This window comes from Drosophila gunungcola, assembly GCF_025200985.1.
Source record: "Drosophila gunungcola strain Sukarami chromosome X unlocalized genomic scaffold, Dgunungcola_SK_2 000038F, whole genome shotgun sequence".
NCBI lineage: Eukaryota > Metazoa > Arthropoda > Insecta > Diptera > Drosophilidae > Drosophila > Drosophila gunungcola.
The window spans coordinates 20,556-48,221 of NW_026453189.1; the positions used below are offsets into that span (position 1 = coordinate 20,556).

General features: G+C 36.9%; 1 protein-coding gene across 2 annotated transcripts; it reads right to left on the reverse strand.

Annotated features, from left to right (window-relative positions):
* LOC128260707 (sushi, von Willebrand factor type A, EGF and pentraxin domain-containing protein 1) lies at positions 1-26,972 on the reverse strand. 2 transcript variants are annotated; one of them, XM_052993900.1, is made up of 15 exons: positions 26,853-26,972; positions 25,192-25,455; positions 16,734-16,996; positions 15,214-15,688; positions 14,970-15,122; positions 13,394-13,543; positions 13,146-13,322; positions 11,080-11,375; positions 10,588-10,996; positions 7,277-7,456; positions 7,085-7,211; positions 6,906-7,018; positions 3,614-3,967; positions 2,475-3,002; positions 1-599 (listed from the first exon to the last, which is right to left on the reverse strand). In XM_052993900.1, exons 1-15 carry the CDS (start codon positions 26,860-26,862, stop codon positions 466-468), a joined length of 3,633 nt encoding a protein of 1,210 aa, XP_052849860.1. In that variant the 5' UTR covers positions 26,863-26,972; the 3' UTR covers positions 1-465. The 2 variants fall into 2 exon arrangements, with proteins under 2 accessions (XP_052849860.1, XP_052849859.1); XM_052993899.1 differs by lacking the exon at positions 26,853-26,972 and adding an exon at positions 26,159-26,285.
* Positions 26,973-27,666: the final 694 nt, after the last annotated feature.

A 27,666-nucleotide genomic window follows, 5' to 3' on the forward strand; every position in this document is an offset into this window, starting at 1 on the left:
TTTAGTCAACCACAATTGTTTAATTGCTCGTAAAATTAACGCTTTAACACACATTGGCGAGTTCTTACACATTGCATAACAAAACTGTTCACTCTCACTACATAGTTAAAATAATTTAAACAACACAAACAGATACGAGTATGAATGGGGCGAAAGGAAACTTCTCCTCGCAATTCGAACTCCTACTCGACACGTCGATCTCAGTACATGGGCTTCGTTTAGACACGGTAAGTACATATGTATACAGTAAAGATAGATTATGCGGTATGGATAGACCTATATATACGGGGCTACTACGGTACATGTGCATAGGGTGACCAAGTTTTAGCTTTAGCTTTAGCTTTAGTTTTAGTTTTAGGCGAACTACGAGTAACTCAAAACCTCCCTTAAACAACTAATATGTACAGTTATTAACACGAAACTAACGTTAAACGTTGCTAAGTTGTTGATGCCATGGTGCCTCCTCTATCTCACGGAAATGCCGTTGATGGTGATCACATTGCTGGCCACCGGCTCCGGTTCGTAGACCTCGTCATTGGTGCGCATCTCGTAAGGAGCGTCGTAGAACTGCTCGTTTGGTATTTGGTCGTATATGTTCTCTGCGGATATAAAAAATAGAAATATATAATTCGATTTATGACATTTTTGGAGTGTCGATAGATATTGAGCAAGCCCAGCAAGCAATGTTAGGAGCGCTCCAAGCAATGTGTCTGAAAAAAGCCGAGTATTGGAGCGTTTTCTAAGGAAGAACATACATTAGAAAGTTTTAAAGCACATTAATGCATATTCAGAACAGTAAAAAATTTACCATTTGTTTTAAATTTAAGAATTTGAATTGATAACTTAATTTAATTTAATAATTTTGAATTTAAATTAAAGAAACAATATTTAAGTCTTTAAAATTTTTAATATAAATTTCATATCACAGTAAATTTATGGTGCGTCCCAATTTCAAAATTTTTAAACAAACTTGTCAATATTTTTCTTGTTTTTTTTTAGTTTTTAATTCAAATAAAAATTTACATGTTATATAAAATTAAAATTCTTTAAATTTGTTCAAAAAATGTTACAACTCTTAGTCTAATATTAACCTTTTCGATTCAAGTGAAAGAGAGTCAGACTCGACTCAAAAATTTTGCACTTTAAGTGCGACCGTTTTCCGGACTTTTTTTGGACACATTTTGACGTTAAATGCTCATGAAAATACACAACAGGAATAAGTTCAAATTGCTTGCTAAGAACCAAAAATATCAGCGATTAAAACCGGATTGAATAGCGGTTTCGTTTGAAACCAATGGTCGCGGTATGAATGAATATATGTTTTTCGATTTTCTTCTTTTCTTTTCAATGATATATATTGTCAAAAAAAAAATCATCTAAAAGAAAAGCACTAGCAGGATCTGACAAATTGAATGGCTAAGACGTTTTACGACTTATGTATTTGTAAAGAACACATTTATGCAAAACCGGTACTAATGTTTCGGTATCGGAAACGGTTGTCCTGGTTGCTATATATTTTGGTTCCGGTTTCGGATATACGGGTATGACATTACCTTGTTCGCCTCATTCATTGACGAATTCACTGAAGCTCAGAGACAGAGACAACTATATGGATACTGCTTGAGATTTTTTGGTTATAAAATCACAGTCACACTGCCTTTTTAACGTCAGATTCAAACTTTATGGTTTTGTTTATTATATTGTGTTTATCCCGCTAATTTTAACTTTTAAAGGTTTTCAGTAGTTACCTTTTAATGGTAAAAAATATTTCGTATTCATCTAAGCCTCGCTTTTTCATTTCGTTTTGTCGTCAACTCCAATAAATGAGCAATATTGTACTTTTTAAATACAACTTTGCTCATTGATGTATCGGCCAGGTGGTATTTCATCGAATGGCTTTTTTTTTACCAAAACCCGGTGCGTATTTTTTACAATCGGGTTTGGTTTTGACAATTTTCGTCATTCATTTCTGTTTGGAATCGTCATAGGTTGCTCGCACTTACGTTAAATCGTATAGTTAAAACAAAAAATGAGCAATGAATGAGGCCAACAATGTAATGTCATAAGCCCATAACGGTTACGGTTTTGATTAGGATTCACCGGTTAAGGGTATCGGTTTCAAACCTGGTTAAATACCATGAAAATGTACCAGCACCAATATAAACTTGCGCTGCGTGAACATGACTTGAATCTTCATGTTAATTCTAAATCTCTGGCTTTTAAAGTTTCCGAGGCCTCGACGTTCATACGGACGGGCAGACTGACAAACGGACAGACAGACGGACTGGGCTGGATCGACTTGGCTTTTGATCCTGACCAATAATATATACACTCTATTGGATCGAAAGCGATTCATTCTGTTTGTTACACACTTTTCAACGAATACAATATACGCTTTTGGTCTGAGAGCATCGGGTATAGTTTGTAATTGTAATTTTGTAATTTTTTTTGTAATGTTCTTTTCATTCACCCACCTGACCGATTGTTGTTCAACCTCTCGCCGTTGCTGGTTGCATTGGGATCCCCACTGGCGGGGGCACCATTCCGGCCAGCTCCTCCGTGGAAGGTGTTGAACGTGGCCGAGGGATTGTTGTCCATGTGGGCGCGGTTGTTGGCCTCCAGCGTGGAGTATGACATCACGGCCGCGTTCCGCTCGTCCTTCGTCTCCGCAGCCTGGACGTTCTCCGTGTTCTTCACGGGCCGCGCCTTGTTGCGGTACAGGAAGATGAGGCCGAAGACCACCAGCAGGGCCACGATCACCGTGGCCCCGATCCCCACGCCGGTGCCCAGCTCCGAGCTCTCGTGGCCCTCGGCGGTGGCCAGTTCGCACCGCGGCTGCTTCCCGCTCCAGGCGCCGTCCTCGGTGCACTTGCGCAGGTACTGCCCGATCCGGTTGTAGTTCGGAATGCAGTGGTACTCCGCTGAGCCGCCGTACAGTGTCGACTCGTTGACCACGATCACTCGACCATTCTCGATCGCCAGCGGGCGTCCGCAGTCGACAGCTGGATGAAGAGAGATTACTTTTGGGATGGAACTTGACATTTATGTGGAGACTTACGAATAAACTAAAATAGGCTATGCTCGGCCTTTTTTTCTTAAATAAACACTTCAGCTCAATACGTTTTAGTAACTTAGTAATACGTTAAGCAATTCATTAAACTACATACATAAATTATGTTAAAAATATATCTGTTAAGTAAATGTCTTTTCTTTGAAACAAAAAATGACAACAGATTTAGTTCAAAAACACTTTACTAGACGTTGTTTAAAAGATAAGCAAGTTTGACAAAATAACTAACAATCGATATTTTTGATTCGATTAAAAAAAAAATAGTAGTTATTTTGGTTAAAAAAAATCAATTTCTGTCAAAAAAAAGTTTTAAAACGCCTTGCCAAACTAAGGGTATATAGGAGAATATGGTTCGTTGTATTTTGCTCATTATTCGAAATCAAATAGCCGCATATTTGTATTTGCTTTTTTAAACTTCGTTATAGGACAAAATCCGATTCAGCGTTAAAGCTAGTTTTTGGACATAATTCTTCTCCCACAGCAGTAATAAAAGCCATCGAGTTACTCTATTAAACCGGGTGATCCTGATAGGGATGTACTTACGCCTGCAGGTGGGACTTTTTCCGGCCCATTTGCCGTTCTTCTGGCAGACGCGCGTGTCGTTCCCCATCATGATCCTGCCCTTGGAGCACTTGAAGGTGGCCACTGACCCGACGGCCCGGGGCCCTGCCTCCACGATCAGGTTCTCGCTGATGTTGGGCGTGTCGCAGACGACCTCCACGCACTCGGGCGCCTCGTGGCTCCAGTTGCCGTGCTCCGTGCACAGGCGCCGCGAGACTCCATTCAGCTTGAAGTTCACGTGGCACTCGTAGAGGACGGCGGCGCCGTAGTAGGTGACGTTGGTGGCCAGGACGACCTTGCCATTGCTGATGCCCTCGGGCGCCCCGCACTCCACATCTGAAAATGGCAAAAAAATATACAAGTTATAAGAACTATACGGGCAAACGAGCACTTTCAGGAAAAAGTCAACCAAGCATCAAAACGACTTTGAATCAGAAGCAAAATAAAACTTATTTTTTGTTGATATCCCCTTAATTTTTATGGCCTTTATATAACTCTTTAAAAGGAGCAAACCATCACATATCCTATTTTAACCATAGGACAGCAAATATCAATGCGAATAACTAAAATATTTTCGACATTGTCTATGCAATTTAACCAGTCCATCCGAAATCAAAAACTTAATGCAATGCTTTTGAAAAAACATTATCAAGTCTTTTTATTTTTTAAAAAGTATCGGGACAAGGATAGCTAAAACTATTGACTTGATGAAAGTTTGATTTGGTTTCTTAACGCGTCTCAATAAAATGAAATTGCAATTATTGTTCTTCATTAACGAGGGGGCATATCACTTTGCTAAAAAATTTGACTTTTCCATTAAAATACTTTTATAAATCTGTGTTTTTAAAAAATGGACACAGTTAAAAAAATTATATTGAGGCAAAATAATGTTTTTAAAAGTCATTAAAAATTTGGAAGTTCTTATAATTTCTGTAAAATAAATATTCAAAAGATAAATAGTTAAATATTTGTTGAAAAATTGCATTGTCCTTTACCATTAGTCATTGAGTCATTATTTCGAAGTATGGGTCCCAGTTAGTGGCGAAAATAAAATATTCGTATTTTACAGATTAAACGATATATAATCTGCCAAAGCCAAAATTCTTAAATTTAAAAATATACAAAAGTCTTTAAATAAAACGGTTAAGGCGATCAGTAAATGCTCCCCACAAATTTAGAAATCCTTGATTTTAATAAAAAAATTCCCTAATGGAAAAAATAATGGACCAAAGGAAAAGTTACCTAAAAATCCACTTAGTCTACGTAGTCGGCCATATAGCCTTAAGATATTTTTAAGGTAATCTTTTCCTAAATATACTTAGTATTTAGCCCATGTTTAGTCCATTATATCTTACGTTAAGGATTTTTTCAAGATTAAAAAAATTAAGCTTTCTGAGTATTGTGTATTACCAGCTATTACGAATTGAAAAAGAAACAATTTGAATTGAACATAACTAATACCACTAACCATACAACATATAGACTGGTCATTTCATACGACGCATTTGGACACAAAAAAACGGACCGCGGAAGGTCCACCGTTCTCACAGCAGCAGGTCCATGCACATCGTGTGCGTTCGGGTTTTTTACTCTCTCATTCTTATTCTCATTTTTATGCTCGCGCACTCATTGCACGAGTTCAGTCGTTCAGTCGCAGAGAGGCGCTTTTTGAAGAAGGCTGCCCTGCGCTTGAATTCGTCTTTGTATGTATGCGTGATCATGCATTCTCATACACGGGAGCATGTGTGCGTTTATTTCATTTCGGCGCATCAAGAATATTTTGTCTTTTGCCACTTTTCAAACTTGGTACCCTAAGAATATGGGCGTATTTACTATTGGGTTATGATATAAATATGAATATTATATGTTTTAATATATTTATTTAATATTTCAGCATACATTTTATTTTTGTTTACAAATTCAAATCAGTGGTAGCGGTAAAATGTTTTACATATATGTATGTATTCGAATTTATAGAAATCAGTCCACTGAGATGGGAACAGGGCATATCGCAGTCGTGTCACTTGAAACACCGACTGCCTTTCAGTGGTTGAGAAAACTTCAAACTAAGTCAGTTCTTGTCGATGTCTTGCGAGCGGTTGGTGCCTGCATACCCTACCGACGATTGCTTTTAAGGGGAGCGGGCTTTTAGGACACTTGTTTTAAATGTTATGTTTAGTGATCTTTGGTTAATTTATTTTTTAATGATTCGCAGTGTTATTTTGTCTTTAAACAAGTAATAAATAATAAAATACTTTTAATATTTTTGAAAAGGTAAATGGAATAAATATAAAAATCCACATTTTTTTAATGATAATAATTTATTTTAATGATAATAATTTTAGATTTTAATTGTTCCAATATCTTGAATTATAACGAATTGTTTGAAGACAATTAAAATAACAAGACAATTAAATAACGAATCATTAAAAAATAAATCAACCATTTACCTTTTCAAAAATATTAAAAGTATTTTATTATTTATTACTTGTTTAAAGACAAAATAACACTGCGAATCATTAAAAAATAAATTAACCAAAGATCACTAAACATAACATTTAAAACAAGTGTCCTAAAAGCCCGCTCCCCTTAAAAGCAATCGTCGGTAGGGTATGCATGCACCAACCGCTCGCAAGACATCGACAAGAACTGACTTAGTTTGAAGTTTTCTCAACCACTGAAAGGCAGTCGGTGTTTCAAGTGACACGACTGCGATATGCCCTGTTCCCATCTCAGTGGACTGATTTCTATAAATTCGAATACATACATATATGTAAAACATTTTACCGCTACCACTGATTTGAATTTGTAAACAAAAATAAAATGTATGCTGAAATATTAAATAAATATATTAAAACATATAATATTCATATTTATATCATAACCCAATAGTAAATACGCCCATATTCTTAGGGTACCAAGTTTGAAAAGTGGCAAAAGACAAAATATTCTTGATGCGCCGAAATGAAATAAACGCACACATGCTCCCGTGTATGAGAATGCATGATCACGCATACATACAAAGACGAATTCAAGCGCAGGGCAGCCTTCTTCAAAAAGCGCCTCTCTGCGACTGAACGACTGAACTCGTGCAATGAGTGCGCGAGCATAAAAATGAGAATAAGAATGAGAGAGTAAAAAACCCGAACGCACACGAAGTGCATGGACCTGCTGCTGTGAGAACGGTGGACCTTCCGCGGTCCGTTTTTTTGTGTCCAAATGCGTCGTATGAAATGACCAGTCTATATGTTGTATGGTTAGTGCTAATACTCACAGACACATTCTGGTATGCTGCCGCTCCACTGTCCACTATCCGTGCAGGTGGCCAGGGCCTCCCCGACCATCTTGTAGCCCCGTTCGCATCGGTACTTGGCCAGAGCCCCAATTCTGAAAGACAGCCGGCAAAGTTAGAAGGCGATTCAGGAGGAGCAGGGAGCAAGGGCCCCAACTCACTTGTAGGTCTGGGCAGTGTTCTGCGAGGACTCGGAGGTGCGGATCAGGGTGCGTCCGTACATGCGGTCGTTTCCAGTGACGGAGAGCAGGCTGTGCGCCGCCAGCTTCGGTTCCGGGCAGCGAATCTCTGTGGAAAGCGTATTGGGTGGTCAAGTTGCTAGAGGGGACACCCTCCCAGTTGCCAGCTCTTACCTTCGCACTTGGGCGAGGCATCGCTCCAGACCGCCGACTCCAGGCACTGGCGCTTGAGAACCCCACTGAGTTTGTGGGACTGGGCGCAGCTGAACACCACCTCCGATCCCACGTAGGTGCTGTTCGTCACGTACTTGTGGCTGCCATAGGGGATGGGCAGGATCTGGCCGCAGTCGATGTCTGGTGGGTAGAACCATTCGATTATCAGTTTTGCCAGGCGGGAGTAGTGTTGGCTTGTGTAAAAATGTTTTTTTTTGTGAACAGTCACAATCTGTTCTCAAAAGCCAATGGAACATTATGGTATAACACTTGAAGAGTCTTCAGTTAAATTGGAGAAAAATGATATAATATGGCAATGGAGCGTCTTGTCAAAAGTTAAATTTCTTTACCTCTCAATACTCAAAAAAATCCATATTATTTAATTATATAATTAATTACCCGGGCAGAGCCGTATTTGAAATTTAAATTTTGTAACTTCTGTACAGAAATAAAATCAAAATTTTAAAACGATCTGTGCAGTGGATATAAGGGGCACCGACTTTAAAACGTCAGTTGTGAGACAAACGCTTTAAAGTTTCAAACACTAGTACACTAGTACTAGTAGTTCACTAACAGGAATACAAATAGCTATACTTTAAATTTTGTTTCGAACAACTTGAAATTTAATCACAACATTTTAAAGGTGTTATGTTTTTATTTAAGATACTCCTTAAGTAAACACACAGTATTTGGAATTAATAATGGATTTGTAACAACAGTCAAGTGACCAGAATCACTATCACCGCACTCTTCACTTTCGTGACAAGATTTCTACTCTGGCACCAAAATGTCCATTGTTAATGAAGTCTTAGACGCAGCTGCTATTTCGTACTATTTTAATTATAGTTGGTTATTAAAAATATAACTTGTTTTTATTGCCAGACACTAATCGCCCTGTTGAGTAGTAGACATCTGATTTTACATTATCATTACCGACAAATAAAAGACCCAAATTTAAAAATGTAATTACTTTACTGATGCCAACTCATATATTAAAAACAACAGTTTCTAAAATGGAGGTAATTTCATTTATCATTGAAATTAAAACAAGAAGGAAAGCAAACTTCGGCAAGCCGAAGTTCATATACCCTTGCAGCTATTGCATTAATTAAATACTTTTGAAAACATTTAAATTATGATTTACTTGAGTATGTGCTAAAAAAAAACATTGAAACTATGATTATTTGCAGCTCAATTATTAGATAGTTATTTTATATATTTTTATTATTTCTATGGGAGCTATATGCTATAGACGTCCGATTTTGATAAAATTTATACCATAATTCTGAAATAATTAAACATTGCTATATGTCGAAGAACTAAACAAAAAATTAAAAAACAGAAAAGTTATAATTTTTTTCATTTATTTTTCCGATTGTTCCTATGGGAGCTATATGCTATAGTCGTCCGATTTTGATGAAATTGAAACCGTAATTCTGAAATATTAAACCATTACTATATCTCGAAGAACTAAACAAAAAATTAAAAAACAGCAAAGTTATAATTTTTTTTCATTTATTTTTCCGATTGTTCCTATGGGAGCTATATGCTATAGTCGTCCGATTTTGATGAAATTTAAACCGTAATTCGGAAATATTTTACCATTACTATATGTCGAAGAACTAAACAAAAAATTAAAAAACAGCAAAGTTATAATTTTTTTTCATTTATTTTCCGATTGTTCCTATGGGAGCTATATGCTATAGTCGTCCGATCCGGCTCGTTCCGACTTATATACTACCTGCAATAGAAAGACAACTTTTGGGAAAGTTTCATGCAGATAGCTTTAAAACTGAGAGACTAGTTTGCATATAAACGGACGGACAGACGGACAGACGGACAGACGGACAGACGGACATGGCTAGATCGACTCTCCTAGTGATGCTGATCAAGAATATATATACTTTATAGGGTCGGAAACGTCTCCTTCACTGCGTTGCAAACTTCTGACTGAAATTATAATACCCTCTGCAAGGGTATAAAAAATGTGATCCTTGTACTTATTGAACGTATGAAATTGTATCTAAAATTGCTTCAAAAAAATGTTTGTTTATAACAAACTTAAATAAACAAGATCAGAGTTTAATTTTTAGATCTACCTACTCGTCTAGATACCGTTCGATTATAAAATATAATAATATCATAAATGTATATTATTTTAAGAATACTATATATTAATATTTAAAAATTATATTAAAAATGATATTGTTTCCAATTTGAAAGCACCGTTGGTTTTTAAATTTAAAAATTATTAAATATAAATAAATAAAAAAAAGGTATGCTTAATAATTTGTTTACACATCAAGTGTTTTGTGAGCCTCAACCATTTTATATATATTTGCGTAATGTTTATTTTAGTAATCCCTATCATAAACTAGAAATTTAATGAATAATATTTTCATAAACTTTACTTTTCTCAAAATTAATGAATTTTATTTTTTATATTATCTCTATTTTCCCACAATCAGTAAATTGTTTTTCTTCTTAGCTTAGCATTTTTTCTATATCAGGTAGTATATAACGGAACAGGCCGGATCGGACGACTATAGCATAAAAATTTAAAAGGTTTTTAATTCGCTGTTTTGCAATTTATTTGAAAAAAATTCCAAAATTAGTAATGTCTAACTATTTCAGAACTACGGATTTAATTTTAATAAAGTGGGTAAACGATACCATAAAGCTGGTATAGGAAAGATCGAAAAATTCTCAACATATTCGCAAAAAATCGATATATGGCCGTTATAGGGAATACTAAGTTTTTGAAATATCTGCTTTCTTTTTGGATTTTGGTGATAACAAATTACATAAGCCACTTTTTGTCATTTTGTGAACCCGGGGTCCATCTGCCCCGATCAAACTTTCATCTCTGGAGGATTTGGTCGATTTACATTTTTAACCAGTTTATTTGGGATTACCTAACATTTTCTAAAACGCTCTCATTTCATCACCACTTTTAAAATATAGTAATTGGAATGTGCTGTCAGAGTAAAAACCTTCCTGATTTTAAAGCGCCCCTAAAAAATATACCTTTAATGGGAACCTTTTATTTCAATTTCTCTTGAAATCAACAGTCCTCTAAATGATTTACTTCCGGTTAAAAGAGTATCAGAAGGATATTTAATTGGATTTGGTGAAAATTTCAAAAAGTTCGGTTTTGTGCCCAAACTTGAGATATTAATCCTTGTCATGGAAAAAGCTCACACATATGGAACAGAGGGTTCCCCTCTTCGCTTTGGAAAACGATCGTTGGATCTTCTGACCCAAAAACTCACATTCGCAGTACGGCGCGTCGGCACTCCACTCGCCACTGTCGAGGCACTCGAGCACCGGAGTGCCGTGCATGATGTGGCCGGGGTCGCAGTTGTACTGGATCTTCGAGTGGACGTTGTAGTCGTACCCGATGACGAAGGAACCGGCCGGGACTTGGGGCGTCTCGCAGGTGACTAGCTCGCAGACCGGCGCCTCGCCGGACCACTTGCCCTCGCGGGTGCAGTAGAGCTCCGAGTTGCCGTCCAGCCAGTAGTCCTCGTCGCACTCGTACTTCACCACCGAGTTGACGGTGGTGGTGCCGTTCAGCAGGATGGATATGCCGCGGTTGGGTCGCGCCGGAGCACCGCAGTCAACGAACCTGCAGGACGGCGGCTTGCTCGACCACTCGCCTCCCAGGCCGCACGAGATGATCTGGGACGGCAGAAGAAACACCGGACACAAGTATTATGGACTGAAGAGTAAGTAACCAAGTAACAAGGCCCATCCCAACCTACCGCCTCGCCGACGAGCACATAGCCCGGCTCGCAAACGTACGTGGCCGTGGAACCGGCCCGCTTGTCGCTGAACCGCACATTGCCTCCGGTGATGGGCTGCGGATCCGGACACCAGTCCACCAGGCACTCCGGCTGCTTCCCGCTCCATCCGTCGACGGCACAGGTCCGGTTCTCATTGCCGATCAGCGTGTAGTTCTCGTGGCAGCTGTACGTGGCCACCACGCCGAAGCTGTTCCGCTCCTCCGACTTGTGGATGGACCCGAACTTCAGCTCCGGCAGACTGCCGCAGTCCACGTCTGCGGAAAATTTGGGAAATTTCAAAATTAGACTAGGGCGAATCTCAAAATCTTAACCTAGAGGTGCATGCAACAACGCCTGAAATAATAGCCAACTTTATTGCATTTTCAAAGGAGCAGTAACGCCTAGCTGACTTAATCGCACTTTTTATACACCTGCAAAGGGTGGTATAGTTGCAGATCAGGAATATATAAACTTTATTGGGTCGGAAATGTATCCTTCACTGCGTTGCAAACTTCTGACCGAAATTATCATACCCTCTGCAAGGGTATAAAAATGTATCTTTTGCTGTTTTCCAATTTGTTTAACTATTCTTCGACGTCTAGTGATGTTTCAGTATTTCAGAACTACGGAGGAAAGACCTGACGACTTAATTGGAAAGCTTCACTGCTTTAAAGAATATTTTATATACAATAGCTGCAAGATTCCTTTCTTGTTTTTAAATGCTATAAAAAGAATTAAACAATTGTTTTTTTTTAAACCCCTTTTTTAGAGTATAATAGTTAACCTATTAAAGCTATTTAAAACTTTGGACTTTAACAGTTTGTTGCAGCAAATACAATTTTTATCTTAAAAATCGCACGTTGATGCATTATAATTACACAGAGGAACACAAAAAATGTAACTGCAGTTTTGACTTCGGATTCTGGATTAACTAAAACTAGATATTATAGCAACATAATTAAAGAAATTCAAATTTCACGGTCTTTCCACAACAATATTATAAATGTGAACACCAAACAAATTTAATTTACAACAAAACGTTACAAAAAAAAATATCAAAAAACTATAATTTGAGATTAGAAAAAAATGAAAACGCCATATAAACATTATAATAGATTTGATAGAAATAGAAATCTCAAAAAAAATTATTTTAATTCTATATGAATAACTAGAATGAACAATATTGTCAAATTCGACTGCTGTTAGATACGATCAAACGATTATTATTTTAAATTTTTGGGTCCTTGCCTTTTTTTTTTTATTTTAGTAAGTATTTAAAACTTGTATGGGAAATTGCTGTGCGGGCACCGAAAAATACATGTTTTTCAAATCTTTGTTAAAGTTGTCAAATTTTTTTGTATGTTTAAATGAGAAATCTGTAGCTGGCTCAACACACTTTCCAAAAAGCAAATTAAAAATAAATTTAAATTTTTTTAAATTAAGTTATTTTATTCTAAGGAAATTTATTTAAGCAGTATTTGCTGAGGAAATCACCAAGACAGCTCATACCAATCAAAAGTTATTAAATAAAGAGTAAGTGCTCTTTTTAATAAAAAAAAGGGGACCCACGTTGACTTTTTAAACCCAAAAAGTTCCATGCAAATCTTTTCCTTTTAGTTTGACAGATTTTCACTCAAATAACAGAGCTGATTAAAAATTTATAACTTATCACAGCCAATTGAAATTTTCGATGGTACATTAAACAAAAAAAAATAGTTATTAATAAATAATAATAATATAAATTATTATAAAAATCTGATATGAAGTGTTTTGATATTTTTCAAATATATAAAACGAAAACAAATTTAGCACCTATAGTTCTGTGCCACAACAACACTTCTTGGCCTGCGCAATTATAATGTTTGACGAATCAATTTTTGTTTCAATTCTTTCAACTACAAGGGCGTTTAAAAAATCGTTCTTAAAAGTTGTTTACTATTTTAATCAAAAGTGATTTATATTCTATAATCGAAATATGCGTTTTAAGCCAGCCCCAAAACAGTGACGTTGAGCACTGCTGCATACTATTGCATAACATCGCTTACATTTGCACGTCGGCGAGGAGCCGCTCCAAGTGCCATCGAGTCTGCACTCCCGTTCCGTCTGACCGAGCAGCGAATGGCCCTTGGGACAGCTGTATTGGATCTTCTCGCCCAGGGTGAACTTTTTGCCCATGACAGTGGTGTTTTGCTGGGCATCCGGCGAGCCGCAAGACAATGGAGCTGCCGGAAGAGGACAAGAAGAAGGTTAGCACTCGCAACTGCAATTGGGCACTGACTGCCGGAGCACCTACAGTGTTGGCAGATGAAGTGCAAGTAGTCCAGGTTGCAGCCCACGTCGTTCCACAGCCAATTCCGACCTCCGTCCAGCACCACGCAGTTCTGCTCGCCATTGTAGTTGTTCGGCTGGTCCTTGCCCCACGCGGGCTTTTGCACAAGATCCCCTGCAACGGCATTTTATATGTTCAATATAATTTATACTAATAGATGAGGAAGGAACCCATCAAAGTAATTGCAAAAAGTAATTTTAGTGTGAACCAAGAATGAATTTTGGAGCGTACCTAATGAGGAAAAATACCCCATAGGGCAAATTTAAATTGAAATTTTCAATACAAAATTGGATAAAAAGTTAAAGAAGATTGACAGTAAATAATGTAGAATGTAGAGTAAATAATATAGAAATTAAAGTTTAGAAATACGTAAATGGTCAGGACAAGTTTAGAAAAGGTGCTTTTTAAAAGTATTAAGGTACAAGGTGGCTCGATATAAAGGGTGAACAACGAAAAAAACATTTGCCCTAAGCGGACTTTTGCACAAGATCCCCTGCAAAGGGCCAAACAAAAGTCGTAAACCGTGTTGTAAGCATATATGTTCAATATATTTTATACTTATCAATAATTTTAGTGTGAACCAAGAATGAATTTTGGAGAGTATGAATTTTGGAGCGAAAAATATTTCCTCATTAGGCAAATTTAAATTGTAATTTTCAATACAAAATTAAAAAGTCAAAGAAGATAAGAGTAAATAATGTAGAATGTAGAGTAAATAATATGGACAAGTTTAGAAAAGGTGCTTTTTAAAAGTATTAAAGTACAAGATGGCTTGATATAAAGGGTGACCAACGAAAAAAATACGTTTTTCAAATATTTTTTTATTGATTAGCCCCAACATTGCGGTTTATTTGTGAATGCGTTTTCAGTTCAATGGGCCGAAAAGAGCTTATATATATTTTGATATATATATTTTATCTTACTACGCTACTTTTTTGTGGGCCACCTTTTTTGAACTTTATTTTATTTTATTTTATTTTTTAATATAAATCTTTTTCAATGATCAAATTCAATTTTTATAAAGGGTGTGCTTTAACTCTTAAAAATGTTAGAATACCGTGAATATACAAATTATATCAAATCTTTTCATAAATACTATGCATATTAATTAGCAATAATCAGTCTTCACTTCCAATTGTAATGTTTAAAACAATTACAATCCGTTAGCGGCACAAAATGTATGGAGCCTTACTCTTACCATTTAAGTGGCAACATTTGGTCAAATAACCAAACACCTTCGTTCTTTTTTAATTTTATGAGGTCCGCAATTAGGAATACTTTACTTGATCAAAGACAACGGAACGTATGAATGATAAACTTCGAAGACAATGCGCAAACCCAAAATGCTCATTTCCCTACCAAACAAACCCTTTTGATAAGTCTTAATAGCAACCAAACGGATAAGAAAGGACCTTAGATTTGAATTTGCCCACACATTTTAACCGCCCCAATGAACAAGTGTATTTGTGGACACTCCAATTACAATCCAATTTGAACCTAATTTCTTATTCATCCAAACTTGATGCTGGGTTTGGCTTACCGTTCACCCACTTCCAGGTCCGAGAGGAGATGCCCGGCTCCTTCTGGGCGCCAATCCAGACGAGCTGCGGCTTCAGTTCGCTCTTACGGCGCTCCAGTTCGGACAAGATGTATTGGCTGGTGGCGCCCCGAAAGTCGTGTACCAAGTCGCCACCTGCCAAGGGGGTAATTATATTATATATCATGTGCAGCCTGCTATTAAGACGATCCAGCAGCCAGCAGCCAGCAAACAACGAACAACTTACCCGTTTGCTTGCAAATGGCCTGCGCCTTGTCGAAGCTTTCTCCTTTTGTGATATGAAAGTCGTAGCAGGTTTTCGAGAATGTCGTCACCACGGTGTCCACGCCGAGCTTGGGACTCAGGCAGCGGTCCACGGAGAACTCGTCGTTGGTGAAGGTTTCCACCTCGCAGAGGCTCAGGCTGCCCTCGACGCCCACCAGCTGGATGGCCACGTACTGCCCGACGAGGGGGCGGGCGCAGGTGAATGTCTTCACCACGCCCTCGTCCAGGGTGCCCGGGTACCAGGCGCACAGCGGGTTCCGCTGCAGGTCCGCACTGCTGTTGCCCACCCGGATCTCGAGGTCCTGCAGCGGCTGGTGACCGCAGCAGCCGCGCGTCGTGATCCGCACCACGTGCACCGCCTGCGGGGTCAGGAGGTCAACGCGCCACCAGGGCGACGGCTCCTTCTGCGTCTCGGAGCACTCCTGGCCATCGGGATTCTAGGAGATGGGCACGAAATTCCAGGGGCATTAGTAGATCACCCCAAGCTTAACCTAACCAACTTGGCTAGTGATGTGCAATAAATTTAAATATTTCCAGTCGGTTTTTATACCCTTGCTGAGGGTATTATAATTTCAATCAGCAGTTTCCGACCCTATAAAGTATATTTATTCTTGATCAGCATCATGTCCGTCTGTCCGTCCGTCCATCTATTTTATTTTTGCAAACAGCTGCAAGAGTATCTAAACTTCGGCTTGACGAAGTTGGCTTTCTTTCTTGTTTGACATGTTTTCCAACATATTCAAGTATTATAACTTTAAACAAGAAAGGAAGCAAACTTCGGCAAGCCGAAGTTCATATACCCTTGCAGCTATTGCTAGAATTAAATTTTTGAAAACATTAAAATTATGATTTACTTGCGTATATGTTTAAAAACATTGAAGCTATGATGATTTTCAGTTCAATTATTAGATAGGTATTTTATATATTTTTATTATTTCATTGCAACAGCAAAGTTATAATTTTTTTTTATTTTTTTTTTCGATTGTTCCTATGGGAGCTATATGCTATAGTCGTCCGATCCGGCTCGTTCCGACTTATATACTACCTGGAATAGAAAGACAACTTTTGGGAAAGTTTCATGCAGATAGCTTTAAAACTGAGAGACTAGTTTGCGTATAAACGGACGGACAGACGGACGGACAGACGGACGGACAGACGGACATGGCTAGATCGACTCTACTAGTGATGCTGATCAAGAATATATACACTTTATAGGATCGGAAACGTCTCCTTCACTGCGTTGCAAACTTCTGACTGAAATTATAATACCCTCTGCAAGAGTATAAAAATTCGTTCTGCAAACATTTATAAGCCGTTGGGCTTGAAACTCTTAAAGTTAAAAAGCAATATGCAAAACATAAAACTCGGTTTTTTTTAATAATATTTTGACTGGTGAAATTTTCAATATTAATTATATATATATTAATCAATATAATATATGTATATATTAAGGCACATGATCAACCAATTTCGGGGACTCACCTTGTTTCCCGGCTTGCCATCGTTGGCGTAGCTCGCAGGTCCGCTCCGGGTGTAGGAGCTCTGGTTGACGGGCTTACGGTAGGCCACATTGACCCCGCAGAAGGGCAGGTCCCGCTCCCAGCCCGTCCGGGGGTCACACTTGACCGCCGCCGAGCCGAACAGCTCGTAGCCAGCATCGCACTCGTAGTGCGCCTCCGCCACCTGCGAGTCGACGGCGATGGTTCGCACCTTAGCATTCAGCGGCACCGCCGGGGGACCGCAAACTGAAAACAATAAACAGAAATATGATATATAATATATATATATATATAATATGACGAACAATGCGATACATACGGTCAACATATTAGAAGGGGGACAGTGTGAGGTGCTCAAAAACATACCTTCAAGGCATTAGACAACTTTTCTCTTAATTTACCATTGCCAATAAGCCTAAAGAGACTAAATAACCTTTGATAATGTTTTGGTTTTTAAAGGCAAATAAAACTGTTAAAAATTCCTTAAAACTCACTTTTTAATATACTGTAAGTGATTATAACAATTTTAGAAACAAATCAAAACATTAGAAAGGGTTTTAGCATCAATTTTTTAAATTTCAAATTTTATAACATATTTTCCTATCAAGATTTTTTAACATCATTTAAAAATATTATATCTAGTTAATTGCAGATTATTATATTTGCACCTTAGTTTACAGCACAAACTTCACGAAAATATACAACAATTTGTAAGGTTGCTTTCAAACAAATTTTTGATTGATACTTCCATTACCTAAAAAACGTACATTATTTTGACCGCAGCTGTATATAACAGAAAAGATAACATTTTTACCTCGAATATCAACGCAATGCAATGCACTTGCAACCTAGGTTTTCATTTAAGGAAATTGAATACCTAAGTCTTTGGGCTTTGAAACTTATTAGGAAGCGACAACAAAGACATTTTCGTAGAGTAAAAGGGTTATTGTATTCGTTGAAAATGTAGCGGCAATAGAATATACATTTTCATTCTTGTTATGCACTTTCAGAAGGTATTATACAATTGGACAGAGGTGTGGAACGCAGTGAAGGAGGCCTATAAAGTATATATATTTTTGATCATCATGACAAGATGGTTCTACACAGTTTGCGACCTCCGTTTAAAAGCTAAACACTTGAATCTATCTTAATCGTTTTGTTTCGTTTCTATATATTAAAAGGCTTAGTTTAAAATGTTGCTAGCCTAAGGACTATATCCGACAGCTCTTATGGAATCGTACCAGCTAAATTCTCTCAATAACTTTTGCGAATATTTCAAAAAAACTAACATCCCTTCCCGACTCCAACGATTGAACGATATTTGGTTGATTTATTCGAATCAAAATGTCGATTGAAATGTCATGTACTTTGTATAAAACCAACATTATTGGGTTTAAAGTTTGCAGATAGCTCTGACCATTTTTTATAATTTGGGACAGCATAAATAATTTTGTTGAAATGCTAATATACATTACAAGGTGGAAGAAAATATTTTTGCAAAATATTTGCTTGTACAAAAATACTTCGAGCACGGGGAGCTAAAAAACCAGTTAAAGTGCCAGAGATTGGAGCTAGCTAGCCAATTCCTTATATAGTAGTAAGCAAAATCTGGTCTCTTGTCGGTTTTATTTTGCGTGGGTATTTTCTTAATCTCACCTTTGTTTTCCAACAGATCCCCTGACCCACTCAAGACTATTTTTATTTTGTAAACGCACCACTTGAGCTAAGAACTCGTGAAAAGTATTTTTCTTATTCCCATCATGAATATGCATGTATGTATTTGGCTGAAATTCAACGTTCTCACAATTGTTGCCTCCTAAATTGTGAGCATGCGGCTAATACTCAAAAAGTCTACATAGTTATGTATATTTTGGGCTTAGTATTTTCATCAAGAATTAAGAGACAATTAGTGGACAGCCAGCAAAGAGTGCGAAACGGGTTGCAAACATGTTTAGAAAAGCCACATAAAGGGCAAGAAACAAAATCCAAGGAGAACTGTTTTTCGAGGCGAAAAAAGTGGTTACGAAATTCGGAGCGCGGGCTGTGGCCTAGTTATGCGCTAGCTGCTTTTCTGTATCTTTGGTTTCGTTATACTCCCACAAAAAGAGGCACCTGCAGCAGAAATTAAACAATAATTTGTTATTTGTATAATTCAATAATACATTCACACTTCACATGTACAACAGACAAGCAATAGGATTTCATTTTTCCTTTTTTAACTAATGTTTTTTACCCCAATTGTTAATAATTTTTTAAGAATACAACAAATTAAAGTTATAAAACAAATTTGTAACTGACCAACAAAACGGAAAAAATTTGAAAGCTCAAAAATATGTGTGTGTTATATACAATTCAATTAGAATTTAAAAAAAAATTGATTCTTAAAATAATATTAAAATGTATTTATAAAAAAAATATTTTTATTTATTTTGTTAATGTAAACTTATTTAAGAATACGAACTGAAAATTTCATATCGTTCCGGTGAATATTATCAAAGTTACTCCCAAATTTTAAAGGGCGTTTCAGAGTGCTTGCAAGTAAAAGCACAAACATTAAATGCGTTTTACTTAAAATGGTGTTTTCAAAATCGGTGACCAACATAACTCGAAAGCGGATATGCCGATTAGTCTCAAATTTTAACACAACCTTCTCTAGTATATTTTTTAGAAATTAATCGAAGATTATTGTTTTTCGATAAATTTTTTTTTTATATAAGCAATTTAAGACAAAAATTTTGGTCAAAATTCATTTTTTTGGTTTGAACAGCCTTCGATAAATTACACCCAGAAAAAATGAAGGACGAATAATTTTAGTATCGGCCAAATATAACTTGACTTACTAACTTGACTTACTTATTTATGTACAGATTATGTACGGATCCTACTTGATAATATTATTTTAAAATAAATACACAGAGAATAAGACATTTTTCACATTAATTCTGCTTATAGGGTTTGTAAATATTACCAGAATTATTAAAAACAGTAAACTCAATTATTAATTTAAGAAAAAATCAAGAACTATTAATTTAAAATAAGAACATTTCATTCTTAAAATGCTTGGCCTGGGGGGTAAGTGTCTTGGAAGCTATTAAGATCTCGGGTTCAAATCCCAGACAAAGTAATCAATTTATTATTTTCTTTGATTTTTATGTTTTTTTTTGCAAACATTCTGCTTTTATTTAAATTTGTACCTAGTTGACCTCAAAAGTATAGCTACTAAAAGCTATTTGATTGCAAACGTATTGCTTTAAATTCTTAAACGGGCTTAGAAGATAGTAAATATGATGCTTACTTGCACAACTTAAATTAAGAAACTTTTATACTTGTATTAAGAATTTTTCGTAGTCAAGCCAACATCTTTCGTACCTAACAATACTTTACCGAAATCTGTTAGATTTTTTAAGTTCAAGAAATCCAGTCTAAAGAGAGGAGCTGCCGAAAATTAGCTGTAGCTGCTTTCCAAAAAAAAATATTTTTTTCCAATATTAAGCCTTAAAATACAGTTAAAATATAACATAATATTTGTACAAAATATCAGATAATTACATTTAATAGTTTTCTCAGAACATTTTTTCAAAAATTTGTTGTTTTTTTTCGGCTTTTGAACTGTATATAACCTCTTAATGGGCGTTGGTACACATTTTTTAAAGCACAATTTACATTCTTATTATAAAAAAAACACCGAAAGAAACTATTGTACATTCAAATCTTAGTTTCCTAAAAAGTTGTCTTTCTTTTGCAGGTATACAGGGCTGCCAAATCCCCTTTTTATACCCTTGCAGAGGGTATTATAATTTCAGTCAGAAGTTTGCAACGCAGTGAAGGAGACATCTCCGACCCTATAAAGTATATATATTCTTAATCAGCATCACAAGGAGAGTCGATCTAGCCATGTCCATCTGTCCGTCCGTCTGTCCGTCCGTTTCTACGCAAACTAGTCTCTCAGTTTTAAAGCTATCTGCATGAAACTTTCCCAAAAGTTGTCTTTCTATTGCAGGTAGAATATAAGTCGGAACGAGCCGGATCGGACGACTATAGCATATAGCTCCCACAGGAACAATCGGAAAAATAAATAAATAAAAATTATAACTTTGGTTTTTTTTATTTTTTTTTAGTTCTTCGAGATATAGTAATGGTTAAATATTTCAGAATAACAGTTTAAATTTCATCAAAATCGGACGACTATAACATAAAGCTCCCATAGAAACAATAATATTAAAAAAAATTTTTTTTTTTATTTAACATTTTTATTTTGTAGTTCTTTTTGATTAATTAATAATTTGACAGTAACTTTTTTGCTTTTTAAATTTTGTTTAGTTCTTTGAGATATAGTAATGGTTTATTATTTCACAATTGCGGCTTAAATTCGTTTCGAAATATTTAAAAAATATATGAAAGCAAAATTGATACTTCAATTGTGTTCACTTTTATTCACTTATGGAAAGGTTTGTTTTTTGTATATAGTAAGGGTTTAATAATTCAGAAATATTCAAATCGGAAAACGATATCATATTGCTGCCATAGGAACGATCAAACAATTGAGCTGAAAATTACATATAAATCGAAATTCAGATGTTTTAAATAATATTTAATTTTGCAATAACTGCAAGGGTATATACACTTCGACTTGTCTTGTGTCCATAATGTCTAAATCATGATTTAGTTTAAAAAATTAATTTTTCCTAATATTTTTTGATGACTTTTTAAGTTTTTGCAGACTTGATTGGCGTGCACATAGAAAAAATCGAGTGAAAGATTTCCAGTTTTTAGAAAATTTTAAAATGTTCATTGTTTTACTTTACTTCCTACTCATAAAAGGCGATTTTTACAAATGTAAATTAATCTTCAAGATTGCTAATGTATATCAGGATTGAATAGTATATTTCAAGTAACTGACACATCATTTATTTGCAACTGCAAAGGCTTATTAACTTCGGCTTGCCAGAATTGGCTTGATTCTTGCTTCAAATTAACAACGGTTAGATCTCGAATTCTTTGGAGATATTAGTGCTTTGCACGAGAATTTTGCATACGCACGTTCATTTTTATATTGGTGACGGGGGCTTGGAACTAAGCCATCAATATTTTCGGGCTGCAGCTGCTGAACAAAAGCCGCTCTGCGAAAAAGAAACAGCTAGCGCAGCTGCCACGATGATGTTATTTTTTCCCCAACGGCCAAAAAGCTGTTATTGTTATGAGTTTTGGATCGCATTCATCCGGTTTTACTGGTGTCAATGCTCTTCCTACACACTCCGATCCATCCTCCTTCCTTCGAGAAGGCAGATCTCTGGAAGGGCGTGGAGCGGCATCGAAATCGAAATAAAGGAAATCGTGTTTGGAGTCACAGAATGCAGCACAATATTTAGATTTGATTGGGAAGACCTACAGTGGGATAACGGGATAACACTGATCGAATGTGTGTATAATTATAGGTAATTAACACCCTTGCTGAGGCTGTATTTATTTTAGCCAAAATTCAAGTCTCTTTTTCGACCCTAAAATGTATATTTTGGATCAGCACTAACCATGGTGTAAAAAAGCTTTATAAATCATATTACCCGACAAGTCTTTTTTTAGCTATAATAGAACAAATTTGAAAAATTGTTGAATAAATTAATAACTTTGTAAATTCTCTATTACACTCGGATAAACATTTTTTTCGATCCAAATATATGTTTTGAAATACCCAAAAATTGGCACAACTTCATGGTTTTCTAATAATGTATGTCTATCAAAGGGCATATTGAAACGATATTTATACGTTTTTAAGATTTTAAAAACAGAAGTTCACTACGAGAAAAATGACAAAACATGGTTTTTTTAACTTATAAAGTCGTTATTTATTGTATAGAAATTTGTTATTAGCTCTCTTCTGAGACCAAGTTAAATTAATAGTTACAATAACTAAAACTTAGGATATTAAAACTTCGGCTTCCGAAATTAGCTTCCGTTCGCGTTTTGGAATTAATTCCCATTGCGATTCCACTGTGCGGGCATCCAAAGTTGCTTTTCCTTTTTGTACAAAGTTTTTGATCTTCATGGAACTTAAGTCGGGGATTGTATCCGCTCAAGGGCTTGCAAAACACGCTCTAAGATAGTATTTTATAGAGAAGGAAAGCTTCCCTGCCCAACCAGAATTTCTCGAGAACTTCGGTACCAAAATCAAATCAAAGGTGTGAATTAAGCAGTAAAATGGGAATGGCGATTTGTTTTCTGACCTGACGACTGGTTATTGGTTATTGGTTATTGGCGTTTGTGAGATAACTAGCTCAATATGGCAAGCACACTTTGTGTCGATTTGTTTACTGTTAGAAAGGTGTCCCGGTTGCCAATGTGACAACATCGGGAGCCGATCATCAAATCATCAAACGCAAATCGCCAAAGGAAATTGTAATTTAGCGCACGTAGGAGGGCGCAATACCTGCAAGCTCGTAAATGCGGTGAAATGTACAAACGCAATCACGTATTGCAAGACGACAAGACGGCAAGTCGACGACGTGAACTTGTGAAACTTTTAAAGTAAGAATGTCACAAGCAAAGTGGCTTCCTCATGTCCAAGACTCAAGACTCGAACACATCAGCGCAGAAGTCGTTCAACCACACTGCCCGAGCTCGTACTCGTACTCAAACTCAAACCCAAACTCAAACTCAAACCCAAACTCGGAAACTTTCACTGCTTCTCTCCAGCTGGTTAGCCATTTCTTCGCCCCTCCTTCGATGTGACCCAAAAGAGCTAGCCCCATTTATTCCCTTCGACGTCGAAAACAGGCCAGTGCCATCAACGCAGGGCAATTTATGTTTTATGGTCATTTTCTGTAGGGCTGTGAAACGATTTTCAATGCAATGCCTGCATAACATGGGATACATTTCGCAATGGGCTTTGAATTACTAAAGCTGCTGCTCAATCGTAGTTTCAACAAGTAATTAGAAAACTTGGTTCAACTTTTGATATTTTTGACTTATTTCATGATCATCAAATGTACTATTTTAAATATTTTAAATTTAAATAAAATGATTTAATGATGATTTCTAAGTTATTAAAATTTGTTTCGTATTAAATAAAAGGTTTGCGTTAGTTTTTCCAGTATTTACACCTTCGCACCAAATAATTTTTTCTTTACATAAATTGATTTGATACGAATTTTTTTTTTTCCTAGTGTCTAAGATGATTTTGAGGTCGCTGAACTCGTTAAGGTAACTCATAAAAATTAAAAAAGTTAAAATTATTTGATCGTTTCTATGGCAGCTATATTATAGCCATGTCTTATTTTAATAAAATCAAAACCGTTATTCTGAAATAATATATCTCGAACAATTAAAATAAAAAATAAATAACAGGGATGTAATATTTTTCCTATATTAATTTTTTATATTTTCTTCTTCACTGTATTTTAACCTAACATTATAATACCCTCTGCAATGCTTTGAAAACTTACTAAAAAATATAACAAAATCTGAGTTTCTAGGGAAAATATATTTAGTTAACTGCATTCAACTTAAGATCTGTTCTTGATTTTAGGAGGTGACGGGAGTACCACAGGGAATCAATAAGGTAACTTGTTGTTTACTTTAAATATTGATAGGTTTTATAGATGCTGCCAAAAAATCTGTCAAATATCAGTTGCCTTATATTAAAGTAATGCAGTTTTTTATAGTTGAAGTGTGCAGTATCTAAGGTTTTCCTTTCGTAAAATACTACAGTAAACTTGTGTTTTTTTAAGGTCGAATACAGTTTTCGTGTAATGTGCTTATATTTGTATAGAACTTTTGTACAAAGAATGAGCATTAACTCCCGATTTGATTAGATCATGACAGTCTGTCGGAGCCACGTCGTGATCTCGACAACATTTTCATGAGAAAAATAAATAGAACCTGTTTGTTTAATTAATTAATTATTTTATTAAACTTACACTTTTTGCTATTAAAATCAAATCTCATGAATCGTTTTTAACTTGTGGATATTTCTGTATCCAAAACATGCTACGTTTGTTAAACCAACTTTTGTTTGCACACGTTTCCTCCAATAAATAATTCTTATTTAATTGGAAGGCAATATAAATGCAATTTAATTAATTTAAAGCTTTTAGGCTGAGCTTATAAATGCTATAGGTAAATTTGAAACACCCTTTCCAAGGTACCTCCATTCCCATTTAGCATTGTTAGCATCGCAAAACGATTCGACCATCCGGATTTCAAATAAATATCGACCTACTTGTGATGCCTCCGAGACGAAGGAATGACTTGGACAAATGATTTGAAAAAATGTTCTCACAATGGTGACCCCATTTACTGACTGTGGTAAATGTCGATGAGAATTCCCATAATGGTGACCCCATTCGCCGGTGCTAATTGGAAAATAGAGTGCATTGCGAGTGGGAAAGTCAAATATTTGGGCCAATACTATACCCAATATACAATACCCAAGTTGTTGAACTTACTTTGGCAATTTCCAGCTGAGCTCAGTGCCAGCAGCAGCAGCAGCAGCAGCAGCATAATGGGGGCATTGCATTTGAAAGAGTCATGGCTCTTTTGCTGCGATGGGATGTTTTCAACAATAAGTTGCGGCAAAACATTGTTTGCTGTTCGCAGCTGATGATTTTCCCGCTGCCGTGTTTCTTCCGATGCCGATGCTCTTCGCAACGTTGATGTTACCAGAGTTGACGATGACGATGATGATGATGATGATGATGGTGATGCTGATGCTGTTGATTATAATGTTAATGCCGTTGGCTGCTGATTAGCTTTAGCCTTAGAGGTGTTGTTGTGGCATCAGCAGCGATTAATTTATGCATACACTAGTCGATTATTTATTTGTATATTTATGTGTGAGTACGCATGGACATGAGAGCGTGTTGCGTTCATTAAGGTTTCACTTTGCATTCACACTGAATTTCCAGCGCCTAATTACGATGTTTTATAATACTGCAGTGGGCACATTGTAATAATCGTGAAAATCGGAATGGTCGGCCGTTGACTCCTCCCTCACCTGTTCGCAGTTCAACCGCTTTCCTAAGTTCCCATACTTTTATATTCCATATTTTCATTCAGCTGACCGACCGACCGCTCGATTCAATTCGATTCGATTCGATTCGATTGGGTTCGGTTCGATCCGAATGGACTGCCCCGCTACGATCGGAAAAGTAAAAGTAAACTTAAACGGCTTCCCTTTTGCGGGCTGAAAGCCTGGCATGAATATTCCAAAGAATTAGCGGACTGCAGCCAGCGAATGTATGGCTATATGGGTATGGAAACAAATGAAATGGCCTGAGGGCGAGTTATTTTGGTGTTGCTTTCAAGGTTAGTAGTAGTAGTAGTAGTAGTAGTAGTAGTAGTTTCTACAGTGTAGTGTATTGTATAGCGTATAGTATACGCGGGTAGGGGACTAATGCTGCCAGCAGAACCCACTTTTTGACGGTTTCACTTCGCCTGGGGACTCGGAACGGGGGACCATCCGGTGTACAAATCGCAAGCAACTTTCATGAGAGCGTATATATCTTTCACTAATTATCGGCTACTGCTGCGGTCGTAGCCTCTGGTGAAGAGTTAGGAAAGTTTCGGCCCCAGACTCGAATTTTGATTCGGATTCGGATACGGATTCGGATTCGGCTTAGGCACTCTAATTCAATATCAGTGGTGCTAATTTGAGCCGTATGTGAAAGTACACGAACTAGAAATATTGGGGCACAGGCACAGGCACAGGCACACACTAGCACTGACACTAACACTCAATCAAAATCAGAATCAAAATCAAAATCAAAATCAAGAGATATGTGCGATCCGAACCGTTCCCGATTTCATTTGCATATGTACGTACGAGTCGTGAACGGCCAACATTCATATATGTTTGTAGATATGAGCCATGATTCAATATGACCGAATTCAGCTATTTTGTCTGCTTTTGGGTGGGTGAGACAGGCAAAACTCACTCGATCTCTGACCAGTTCACACAAAACAAAAACCACTAAAACAAAAACCACAAACACAACAAAAAAAAAAGTAAGCCTTCGCAGCGTGGCGTGGATTGCACCTTCAGTCCGCAAGGAAAATGGAAAAATTAATGGCTACCTATGAACGTGAACTTATTTCTCGTTTAAGCGACCTGGCTGCATTTGCACGAGTTAACGCTGCTGCCACTGCAACGGCGAAACAAAACAAAAACCCGCCGTTTTCCGATCCCAACTCCCAGCACGTCTGCTTGGAATGAAAGTTGACTTATAACTGGTTTTTCTGTCCCATAGAAGTTCGCCACGAACTACACTCTGTACTGTCCAAAGCCAAGCCGAGCTTAGCCAAACCGAACCGAACCGAACCGAGCCGAGCCGAGCCGAGCCAGTCCGTCCAGACCCGATCCGATCCCATCCGAACTGCGCCGAACTGAGGAACTGGGTACTGGTACTGGTACTGGTACTGGTACTGCGCATGTGCAACGACGAGCGCATGAGCCGACGCGGAGTTTCAGCGACCGCACTGTGGGTCCCATCCGCTTTTGGAATTTTTTTCTTTCTATCCAGCAACCTATATATGTAGCTTTGAACAGTTTGTCAAACTTTTGCTTTTTTTTAAACGGCAAGCATTCAACAGTCTTCAAGTCTATAAAACTAGCTTTGAATATATTATTTGGAAATGCCAAAAAGTTTTCTTATTAGCCATTGTATGGAGTATGAACCCCCGCACTGTAAAGGCGATCTGACAGTTTTTGGAATTTGTTATTTCTAAAAGTCCATCCCATAGTTTGAAAGACATTTCAAGCCTTTCGTTATTGGGGTTGATACAGTATACATGAATTTGCTTTTCTTGAAACGTTTTTCCTTTTCACCTACAGAGCCAAATCAATCTCCAAATCATTTTTAATGGTTTTGATTCATTTTTATTATAAGTTCCAAGGAGATTCCTTTGTCTGCTATTTTATGGTA

Bases quoted from the DNA above. Each gene is read 5' to 3' on its own strand.
- LOC128260707 (XM_052993899.1), bottom strand. From the start codon at position 26,204: ATGGTCCCCCGTTCCGAGTCCCCAGGCGAAGTGAAACCGTCAAAAA. The intron at 15,123-15,213 runs GTAAGTTGTTCG...CCCCCTTGGCAG, and splicing joins GGCCATTTGCAAGCAAACGG to GTGGCGACTTGGTACACGAC. The intron at 7,212-7,276 runs GTAAGAGCTGGC...CGCTTTCCACAG, and splicing joins TGCCTCGCCCAAGTGCGAAG to AGATTCGCTGCCCGGAACCG.